The following is a 12504-nucleotide window of genomic DNA, read 5'->3' as shown; positions in this document are numbered from 1 at the left end:
AGATATCGACAAATTAAAAGTATATGAATAATCACAGATTTTCAATGATATTCGATGATATCAAAGACGATCGAAACAATGATCCACTTGTTAATCGAAAAAATTAAAAATAAATAACAAAATGAAATACGCACAAAGATATATCGATTCGAGAATGCGAAAAACGTAGTTTATGAAGAATGATAGACGTATAAAATATGAAAAATTTTTGTGGTATAAAATAGAATGTTTGATACGATATGTAACACATGCGTTCAGATCTAAGATTGATATAGAGCATTGTTCTTCGAATCTTTTTCCCTAAATCTCTCTGAAATTTCAGTAGTTCACAGTCTTAAATTGCAAACAATGTGAAATTTTATAGAGGGCAGCATTAAATTCTCCACTGATGAATCCAACATTCATTATCCTTTATTGCGTGCACGATGAAATACTCGTCCTCCGCGTTTCCGCTGCGCAATCTGCCGAATTCGTATGCCAACTTTGTTTTCCTGCGCTTCCTGCGCTCTCTCGAGCGCACAGGGTCGACGATCCTCCAGAGGATGATTATTAAGCGCGGTCGCGTTGCGTGGACCTTCGATAAACGGCCGCGGTTCGTGCAGCAAAGTGCACTGACCGCAGATAGAAACACGTGGACGCGGGCAGCGTCGACAAGCGGACAGAGAGGGTGTGCGGGAAGGAGAGGTCCGGGTCGAGGGGTGGGGTGTCGGGGCCGGAGGGGGCTGGAAGGGCCTGGTGATTTTAACCGAGGCCTTCGCGCGCCGTGTTCGCTTGCCGCATCGGTAGGAGCGATTTTGCGAAACGCTTAACAAAGCCGCTCCGCGCTGACTCGTCCATTGACTTGCCGTCGGTTGATTTTGTACATAAAAGATAATAATAAGTAAGGACAAACGAAACGCCTTAAACGATAACGGTACGTCAATTCAAACGGTAAAAGGCATTCTTTCGCTATTTATAGACGATACTTTAATATGATATAGCTTTAAAATTACAGCAAATGTGATAATTTTGAAAATAAAAGAAAACTTATAAAATATAATGAATATAAAAATAAAATTTCCAATTAAAAAGCCATTTCGAATCAAAGGCATAATTTCTTAAGATATTAATTCAAGATATTAATATTAATATAATATATTGGAGATTTAATTATAATAATTAATGTCGGACAAGAAAGCAATACAAAAAATTCATTAAATTAGGATAAAATTACAATAAAAAAATATTTTTTACAGACCATGGTATTATTTTAGTATGTCAAATGTTATGGGTATAATTTCAATATTTTAAATTAAATCATATGATTAAAAATTTATATATGTATATATATTTTTTTTTTATTATAATGAGCCGTGCATGTTTCTCTTATTAAATAAAATTCGAGAATAAATTAGAAGCGACTGATGGAAATAATTTCGTTATCCGAATGCAACGTCAGCGATTCGTTGCACGCGATGAGAACTTATCAGGACGCGCATCGGCTCGCATAAAACCAAACATCCGTACGCACGCACGAGAGCACGCATAAAAAGCTTAACGGAGAACGGTATAAAACTAGCGGGAATTCATGATTCTAACCCACTCGCCTTGATTTATACGGAAAGTCAATGACTATTTTGGCCCAATTTACTTTCGCGAATTCAATCGTGCAACACGAAATACATTTCTAAATCATGCGTTAATTTTTATCTTTTAATTTGATCCTTAACAAAATTGACAAGAGAAAGAGACACATCTTTATTAGTGATCTCTGTAAATGTGCAGTCTTAATAATACTTTAAGAGTAAAATTATTTTCATAATTTAAAAAATGATAAATATTGATCCTAGTGACTAAATCTAATTTTTCATATGATTTTTTTTTAGATTCATACATTTTTCACATTTTGTAAATATTTTGATTTTTATTTTATTCGTCAAAATAGTTTAACAAAAATTTAAGTCTATTTGGTATATGCAGGATGTAACAGAGTGACCGTATCAGGCTAATTTTTTGAAAAATATGGAAGATATGGCAAAATGTTTCAAATGAAAATAGAAAGGGACATATATTGATTACGTTGTTTTTTTCTATGTAGGTGAAAGAGCCAAAAATATGAATGTCACCTCCATTTTTTAAAAAGGAATTATATGTTTTTTTTTAAATATGATTCCTCTAATTATTCTGCACATAAAAGTATTAAAATAGAGATTTAAAAAAATCAGTAGTTTACAAGATATTTTTACTCTGACACATATATTCACATAAAAAGTATTAAATATCTCGCAAGCTATTAATTTTTTAACAATCGTATCTTATTGTTATGCATAGAATATGATTAATTACTTATTTAAAAATTTATCAATTTTGCTTTCACACACAAACATATTTTTTGTATATAAAATTCTAGTAGTACTTGTCTGCAAATATAGTATTAAGTATTTTAGGAATTTAATGATTTTCGACGATGTGATACCGTTTGTTTGCTTTGCTCTGTCGATTATTTATTAATAGAAACTTGAATACATTTTAAGTTTAAATACACCATTATACATTTTTCATACGGTGTTCCGAATTTAAATGGCCAAACTTTGGGAACGCGTGTATAGGGAATCAACAAACTAAGAAAAAAAGTTTTTTAAAGATATGCTTGTTTTTGCTTCGTTTTGGAGAAAATCACAAAAAAGGACAAAACGTAATTTTCATTTTTGTATTTATTTATTACTTATTTATTTACACTTGTTTATTCACGTTGTCACTTTCTTAATGTACTCTTGCAGCAATGCAAACATTGTATCTAATGCGGACAGCTTATGTTGCAGTCAAACACTGATCTGATGATATTTCGTGCGCTGCAGTTACAATTCGATCTGTCAATATCATTGTGTACGACTTCAGCGATAATGCTTCAGAGATAATGTGAGAGTATGCGCGCTGATTTCCAGATGGAAAGTGCCGGATTAGCATTACGTTGATCAGATCAGTATTTGGCTGCAACAAGAGCTCCGTACAAAATCCATACAAGATGCAATGCGTGCATTATGCAAAAGGTCAACATTTTGAACAATATCTGCATTGCAAGCAAGTAACAACGTGAATAAATAAATGTGAATGAATAAGTAATAAATAAATACAAAAATGGAAACTACGTTTTGTCTTTTTTTGCGATTTTCTCCAAAACGAAGTAAAAACGAGTAGATCTCTAAAGAGCTTTTTTCTTAGTTTATCTCCTACACACTCCCGAAATTGACTATTTAAATTCGGGACACCCTGTATATATTTATATATATAAACTATAAGTTATATATTCCTGTTTATTTGTATTACTAATAATTCAACAATTTGTCATATCCATATTTTCAATAATTACAAAATATTTCAATAATTATATAATGACAAAAAGTTTGTAACAAAAATAAATAGAACCTAAATATAACATTAGATATATCATTTCGAGATATCATGTTTATGGATAGAAATAGAGTTCGTCCACAACACATCAAGAATGTTAATTTCGAGTAAACAGAGTTTATCTTCGCGCGAAAAGCATATTACCCCTCCTTTCTCCTTTGCCTCTTTCTCCGTTGTCCTTTGTATGCCTTTCTAACCACGCTAGTTCTCTATCGCTGTGACGTAATACCGCAAGGTCTTACGGTACCTCCGGCAAACGGGCCCACATTACGTGAGTATCCGTACACGCGACCCGCATATCCGTAAGTACCTGCGTAGAAGAAGATCCGCTAACCGTTGCTTCTCGCGTATCTTTCTTTAAAGCTCGGGAGACTCGTTTCAGCCATTCAGACACGGTATTATGTACAAGAATAAGAGAAGATACAGAAATAGATTGTGACTTTAAAAGAATTTTTATTTCCACACAAAATTGCACTTTTTAAATTACACACTCAAATTATTTCAGTTTCTACAAAAATTTTTTTAAAAACATTAATTTTTTTTTAATATAAAAATTTGATGTACAATAGTAACGGATTTTAAGAGTAATAGATGAGACATTTAATTTATACATATTTGATATGACATACCTGTAATTATAATTCATATTAGATCGACGAGAATAAATCAATTAAGAGAATAATCTCTTATTTTCGTTCAAATCTTAGTTTTTTAATATGCGATATTACTCCAGTTCTATTCATGATTGCGTTTCAAGACTAAAAAAGATTTTTTTGACGCGCGGTTTACAGAATTGGATATGTAAATAAATTCACATTGAAGTACTTAGGCTCAGTTCCTCAACTCATGGTTAACTCTTAACCGAGGTTCAACTTATTGTCTCTTTCCAATTCTAGGCTTGGAATGAGATGAGAAACAAGTGGAACTGGGCCTTTACGCGTTAAAATTCGCTTCGACCGAAAATAGGATTATTTCTCTTAATTGTATTATCACAAATTATATTTGTCATGGTTAAAAACGTAAAGTTTGTTCCAATTAAAAAAAAATATATTAACCCTTACCGTACCATCTACAATTTGGTGCTTCATCCATACCATCAAGGGTCACTAGAATCTCTTCGTTTTTTTCATCTGTTCAAAATAATTTAAAAAATCTCTAAAAATTCACCAACATACTTTCAACTTTCTAGAATAAATATTGACTCTTTATTTTGGAAAATAATAAAATATAGTATAATTTATAATTACCGAAAGACTCAAAGAAACTTGCACGAACAGGAATCGCTCGGTTACCCATATTGGTACGGTAAGGGTTAAATATAAGAACATAAAGAAAAGAATTTCAATTTATCTATATAATAACAACAGATATATAAGAAGTATTAATTCCGAGTATAATATAATATCTGACGAGATGCACCAGTTTTCCCTGGATCAATGGTCGTGCCGGTGAGTTCATCGGCTGCTGTTGTTCGGCGATCGCACGAAGCGCGGCTGTCCGACAGGTGAGCGGCGCGGCACACATACGCGCTTATACATATGCGAGATACAGTTAGGAGTACCGTTCTGAAAATGCAACGGCTCGCGTCTCGCGATGGGCCCGATGCTAGCCTCCTCCGGGTCCGGTGGAGAGGGCCTATTTCGCACACGGCTCCCCTCTCCTCCCGCGGCATCCCGGACACGGTTTTAATACGAAACGGACACGCTTAAATCGCAGATTCATTCGAGAGGGTGCGCAATAACGGTAGCGCGATATTCACTGAGGCGTTCGATAAAAGCATTCGCGAAGAGATCTTCGAAGAAAGGAGAATTGATTATCGAAGTTAAAAACTGTTATTAAAAGATATAACTGTAACTTTTTCTACCTCGTGAATTGTGCACACTTAGAAAAAATGTATTAAATTTTAATAAATATTCGTTTGAATTGTACTAGCTGAATATTTATGAGTAAATTTATGTTTATTTGCTACAAGACCCGTTAATTTGACTATCTTTTTTTTATTTAGTTAAGGAATATTCATTTACCGTAAGTAAATGTTAAGTTAACATTATTCAAATAGATATTTACTAAAATTTATATTTTTTTCTCACAATCAATGTAATCTTTATATTGTCACTAACATTATCCAATAAAATTTATCTCTCTCTTTTTCTCTCTCATTATAATAAAATAATTTAACAAAGATTTAAATATTACAAATAAACAGAAATTATGATTCCAAGAGTAAATTGAAAGAAAATAACTTCCAAACCAACAGTGCGTAGAAATAATGTATTATACAGATTAGATAATATCAGATTAAATAATTTGAATATAAAATATGCAAAACATTTCGATTCTTAGGTCTCCTTCAGTGTATTACAGATAAATACTTGTGATGAGACAATACATGTATAAAATGATACGGATTTTTTTCCACAATATCTCACAAGGATTTTAGTCGTACAATTCTTCCAATATATAATATTGTCTTCAAATAGTACAGAACAATCTTAGGATGATCGTCGTCGGAGATTGTCCCACGTTATCCAGTCGATTATTTATTAAAAGAAGCATAAATATTGAATAGGGAATCGCTACCCTTAATATTCAGATCGTACCCGTCAATAAAAGAGAAAATGATAATAATAATGATTTCACGGCGGGGTAGATAATAGACAACCAACATCGCACAGCCTATGTAGTTCTATCGTTTATCCGATAAGACGAACTATCCTCCAACGAACTCGGGCTAGTAACGCGATCGAACGAAGGAAGGGTAGCAAAGTCGCACGGGAGTAGCACATGCGCAAAGTGCACCACCCTCGAATCATCCAAAGGCCAGTTTACGCTAGTTCAGCCATTCATCGAAAATCCCGGCGCGTATTTTAACTCCATATCTCTCTCTCTCTCTCTCTCTCTCTCTCTCTCTCTCTCTCTCTCTCTTTTTTTCTACACTACTTTAATGTTTGTATGAATTATTATTTATATCATTTATTAATATTATAATAATCATTTATATTTGTATTACATTTTAAACGGATATATTTATAAAAAGTTCTTTTATAATATAAATATTCAATATAAAAATATAATAATAATAATAGTATTAACTATGGTAAATTAAAAAAAATATATAAAGTAAACGTGCTTGTTTTATAAATCTACTATTTAACTGCAATTTATCACAATGGATAAATAAATTACAAAAAGTAAGGAAAAGGTATTGAGGAGATTACAAAGATGTCTATTTTACCGATTAAACGCTTAATTTCTATATAATAATTACTTTTTTCTCTTTTACAAATTCGAAAATCTTTTTTAAGGACTAAAATATACATATTAATACATGTCTATAAGATGCAGTTTATAACGAGAACGACAAAAAAATTTCAAATGAATCCTTTTTACCGTTTCTTAGTTCAATATAATGCTCTAGAACTATCATGACAATATTTGCTTGATATAAAGGCTACATTTGTGCTTACAAAATAATAGTTCACAGACTAGTTCGCACGAAGAAACAACGTAGAGTTCTTAGAATTAGACTTAGACGTTTAATTAAGACGTTATCGTTACACGAAAATTTATGTATACGTGAGATATTAATATAGTAGTATGTATTATAATAATGTGTCAATGACAAATAAATCTGTGTGTAAGTCCTTAATCGGTAAAACAGATCTTCAAGATTTTTTTTTTTAATAGATAATACATATGCGTATAAAATGTGTGTATGTCGCATAGTAATAAATATGTAAAACATTAGTAATCCAATACACATAATACAAAAGCATGATACAAAAGTAACGATATATTAAGTTTCACGGACAGTAAGGCTCTATTCCGTCTCATGATATTGAGTTACCATTATCAACAGTATTTATTATTCATTTACGTTGCCTCCCTATATTACTTCATCTTCCTTTTTGATTGTACGTCATAATAACGATCTCTGCATGGAGAAAGCCCTTCCACGTCCGACATCGTTGTAAATATTGCGCAGGGTTGGAAACCCTCGCTATCTAGCGTAATCCGGGCGGGGTGGCGGTGGCAAGAGTTCCGGGGGCGGAACGGGGTTGCTCGGAGGCGAGTCAAATCCCTGGATGCCATCTGGTGGTGGTCGGTGCAAGCAGGAGCCACTGGTGCCCCGTAAAGTGCATAGCGCCGAAACGAAAGGAAGACAGGAAGAAAGGAAGGTTGAGCCCGGGACGAGGACCTGACGACTTTCCTCCTCGATGAATCTATTCCGGGAGCGCGCAGTATTACTCATCGAGCGCGCGATTCGTTCGAGTTACCAGCGAAAAAAGTAACGTGCCTTCCTCCGTGACAAGCTGCGGGCTCTCTGCTTCCATCATCGACGATCACGACGGGGCGAGCACGATGTGAAACCACGAGGCACTCGAACAAATCCCGAGCTTTTGTGCTTTCCTTGAAGATACCTTCGCCAATATTCGAGTGCACCAGCTTATTTCTTCAACTTCCGATAATCAAGCCAGAAACATAATCATTTTTGACGATCAGATACGAGAAAATACTTGAAATTGACAGAAGATAGTTCTTGTTGACGATCAACAGAAATAAAACGTTGACGGAGGAGTCTACAGTCGTAGATACCATCGATGATACCGGGACACAGCACACGAGGAGTACGAGTGATTCGCGATGTGAGTGTCCTCGGCAGTGTGGTGATCGATCCAGAATGTCAGTGATCGACGAAATCGACGGAGGAAAAGCGTCGCGACACGGATAGCCATCAACGACCGATGGCAGCATTTCGTCGCGAGTGTTAAAGTATCTTATCGCGTGCGAGGCTCGCGATGGCGAGATATCGACCGCAGCCGTCGAATTAATCGTCGAAGGTCGCGAGCACCGCCTCGCTTCGTTGTCCTTCGTTCAATCCGATCAACGATCCAACACTCTTTAAATCGATCATCTGGCCGAAAAGCAAACCAATGATCAATGATGCACGAAATTACGGGCTTGAACCTATCTGTTTTCTTCGATTGTGTCCGATCTTTCTTAAATTACTCTTAATAGCGTACATCAAACAATACTGATTCTAGCAATTCTTTTTTTAGAAAATGGTACTCGTGTTTATTACAATTGTCACAATTAACCGAGCAATAAATGCAGCTCATGAATGAAGGTGAAGAGTAAAACTGTTCTCGTGAGTTTTCTTCTTTAAACATGCTTGTCGTAACTCACAATAGAGACCACTCGCTGTCCCATGTGCCGTACTTTAGCAACGTGAAACCGTAGAATTGTTGAAATCCATCGCGACTGTTACATTGATAAAATTAATTTAGCACAAATACAGGAACTTTGTTGTATTTGTGAAGAATCGATGAAGCTACCGATTGTTCAAAGCTTCAAGTTTTCGTGCAGTGCTTGCACTTCCTTATCCGCACGGTCGGGCCGATCGAACTCGCACCGGGTCTAAGGACTTCGACCGCTACGCTCCCTCGCTATTTCGAGGCTGCGCGCGAGGAAACGCGTGGTTGAATCGAAGCGACCCTCTCCGAACGAGACCCACTGACCTATCGACTCGCTCGAGCTGCCACTCGAGGCCGTTCCAACTACCCCTCTTCTACACTTTCCATCCTGATGTTTGTTGTTGTTGCTCTCAGCTTCTTGGTCCAACCTACAGTTCGGTTTCTCCCAACTTTCGAACGCATCGTATAAATCATTCGTTCCACACATTTTTATGAATATCCAAATGACTTTTTCTTTTGTTGTCTTAAACTAAAAATGTTGATCTCGAGATTTTTCGATAGTGCTGAACGACGATACTGAACGATCTTTTAAAAATTGCCTTTTCTATGCATTGTCATTACTTGCACGTCCTTTTCAAACTAACGAACCTAATCGATAGAATCCCATGAAAATGAACCGAAGCAAATATTCTCTCGCGTATAGCGAAAAATGGTTCAAAAGCAGATACATCGGACATGAGATGCTTTTCAATATGGGCGTATTATTCTATTCACGTGATATAAAAGTGGCGTATCGATACGAGCCGTTAATGACGATCTAAATAAATGTAATGAAATAAATCAATATTATCGATATAAAATCACGAACGGAGGACAAGAAAAAAAAAGTAAGAGTGAGAGAAAAACGTTGCACGTTTCATGAAAGAAGATGCTTTGAAGAGATCTCTCTCTTTCTCTTGTCTCCCAGAGACAATGATCCCGACGATTACGGAGAAATGCAAATAAATCCTGCAATAATCCACACATGAATATTTACACATAAACGAGAGTATAATGGGATAGAAGTCCAAAGCAAGTACTCGAGTAATCTCGAAAGTGATTGACTATTCAAACTGACTGTCCGATTCATTCATCTTCACCTCGTCGCTGGCCTCAACGCAACGCAATAACAACGACACTGTCTTCGACAGTTATCATACATAGAAATGCCATAACTCGTATTAGGTATCTTTACTGAAAACAAACATCAGCGCGAAAAATGGCTGAAAGCGCAGCGAGTCCGGGCAACGTGCATGCGAACAGTCCGCAACAACCACAACCGCAACAACAGCAGCAGCCGCAACAACAACCGCAACAGCAACCGCAACAACAGCAACAACAACAACAACAACAGGCGCAACAGCAACAGCAAACACAACAACCTCCAGATATAAGCAGTTCACAGCTAACTTCTCCGCCGATCACAGGAACAGGTATGACGAGAAATAAAAGAAACGATTGAGAATTTTTTAAATCTTGATATTAGCACACACACATTTCTCATTTTTATTATTGATAAATTGTGTAGAATTGAAAAACAAGGCAATTTTAAAAATGACAACAAAGAAAATACTGAAAATATAGTAATAATGTTAGACAAGTATTGATCTAGTCTACATGACGATAAAATTGATTTAAAAGACGGCAAAAGATTTCTTATCAAAGTAACAAAAATGTAACGAAAATTTAGCGAAGATTTAATAAACGTTTAGAAAATATCTGAAAAATTAAGAAACGCTTGATAATAATAATTTAGATATTTTATTTTTTCTATTCCGTTGATCAAATCAATTGTGTTAAATTGTATATTTTTATTAAAGCTTAAATCTTCGTGAAAAAAGGCCAATTCAAAATTTCTCAAAGCACACGCTCTTCAAACGTAGGGCAATAAATCGTATACTAAATGTTTCATGAGCAAGCTGATCTTTTCTTATTATTTACATTGAACAAACGTCCCGTAATTCGATCTGTCTTCTGGAATTGTTTGTACCGTGCGAGGAATGGCGGTTAGGTCCACGATCTCGCTCGCGTAATCGCGTAATCGCGTTGGCATAACGCTAGGCCATTACTCCATCAGCACGCGAATCGCGCGGCGAGACGGAGCGGCTCGCGATGCGTTGGTTAAGACTTGTTCGGATGACGAGGGACAGCGTATCGGTTGCGGCGCGGCGGCGGCGAGGCGGCGAGGCGGCGATGACGGAGAAAGGAGCAATGTGCAGCGAGCGAGAAGGAGAGAGCGCGAGTCGCGTTAGCGGATCTGTCGGTCGAGTAACGGAACGCCGGCGAGTACCGCTAGCACCGGCTCTGACGCGGTTACCGGACACCGTTACTTCGCCGATGCATGAGTAGCCCCCACGTGCCTCTCCTGTCATCCTTGTCGCGCTCATTGGAAAGCGCCCTCACGGGCGAAGAGAGCGCATTTGATGGATACGGATGTACGAAAAGATAGGTGACCTGATGGGAAAATTCACCGTAGGGTTTGTGTGAATTATGTAAGAAGGCATCGAGACGCGACCTTTTTGCTTTAATATTATTTATTTCTTACAATAACGACATAACTAGAAAAATTGTTATTTACTAGTGCTTTGTAAGAAAAAGAACGGAAACATAAAGAATGAAAAACATTATTTAAAGGAACATACTTTTATTGATCTCTATACTCAATTATTATTACACTAAAATTGCATCTCAGAATTAATGCTACAAAATTTTAATCATTTAAATATTGTTCATTTTCTAGAAAATTTTATTTTTTCAAGTGTCATTGTAACAAATAAGTAATATATTGTTCGACGATTCGTCGATCCCCCTCCCCCTTTTTACTGTAATATTTTAAAATAATTTAGAGATGTCGAGAATTACGAATGAAAAACGATGAATGAAAAAATAAATACGTTTTTCATCGAAACGGACTGAATTAAACTTCTATTACACAAGTTCATTTAATATCACGTTCCAGCTGTACACTTTTTGTCGTTTTATTAATAATTTCATTACTTGATTCACCGTTTAAATATTCTATCACAAATATTAAAGACATTGTACATTTGACTTTTCATATTTAGGCAAGAGTTTAAAATTGCCTCCTATTTGAAAAAGTGTCCACTAACTAATTGTAACATTCGCTATATTTTTATATTTTTGTACTAAAAAAGACCCAAATCAAGAATAAAAAACGTCTATTTTTTTTGTTATTTAAATGTAATTTATTTGTTACATACGAACAACCAGTGTCGGCTCACAAAGGTTTTTTATTTATCTAATTTTGATAAACTTATATAATTTTTATTTTTTTAAATATAATTGCATATATAATAAGACGTGTAATTCTTGCAGAGTCCTTATAATTATTAAAATTTGAATTAATAATAAGGAATATTGTTTAAATGCACACATTTGCATTTATTTCAAAGAACAAGTTAATGATTATTACAAGCCATTGCAACAAATGAGTAACGCTAAGTTCTTTCTATGTAAATATTATCAGATTTTTAGATATTTAAACGTTAAATTAAATAAAATTTTATTATTATTTTCCTTAAAAATAATGAAAAGCTATTACAACGATGTCAGACGTTCAATAGTTCTATTTTGAGACTGAACGCAAAAATTATTGATTTTCTTCCTATATATTTTAGACTATTATTATTGCTAATTCATATCTGATCTTCATTTTCCATCATCCATGATTACAAAAGTAACAGTTAAGATAAACTTTTTAATAAATAAATTTTTTAATAGATAAACTTTTTAATAAATGTAGATAAAATATTGTATACAACTGTATACGACATTTTTTCCTGTACTATTAATATATGCATTTAATTTATTTAAATTATAAATTCATATTTATATTTCGAAATCTCTAAAAAATATTCCA

The 12504-nt window shown here is 34.9% G+C and overlaps 1 protein-coding gene across 3 annotated transcripts in view; it reads left to right on the top strand.

Annotated features, from left to right (window-relative positions):
• Nucleotides 1–12504, top strand: part of Hr3 (nuclear hormone receptor 3 ROR-beta) — a 109829-nt gene that overhangs the window by 13566 nt on the left and 83759 nt on the right. For 2 of the 3 annotated variants that reach the window (XM_018506910.1, XM_018506904.1), the window contains exon 1: nucleotides 9483–10057. The exons of the other annotated variant lie outside the window; for it this stretch is intronic. In XM_018506910.1, the coding sequence (XP_018362412.1) occupies nucleotides 9844–10057 (214 nt within the window). In that variant the 5' untranslated portion in view covers nucleotides 9483–9843. Of the gene's footprint in view, nucleotides 1–9482; nucleotides 10058–12504 lie in introns of those variants that run through there. 3 annotated transcript variants of the gene reach the window in all.

The sequence above is a fragment of the Trachymyrmex cornetzi genome, unplaced genomic scaffold (genome assembly GCF_001594075.2).
Source record: "Trachymyrmex cornetzi isolate Tcor2-1 unplaced genomic scaffold, Tcor1.1 scaffold23, whole genome shotgun sequence".
Classification (NCBI taxonomy): Eukaryota; Metazoa; Arthropoda; class Insecta; order Hymenoptera; family Formicidae; genus Trachymyrmex; species Trachymyrmex cornetzi.
This window is presented reverse-complemented; position numbering and strand designations above follow the sequence as displayed.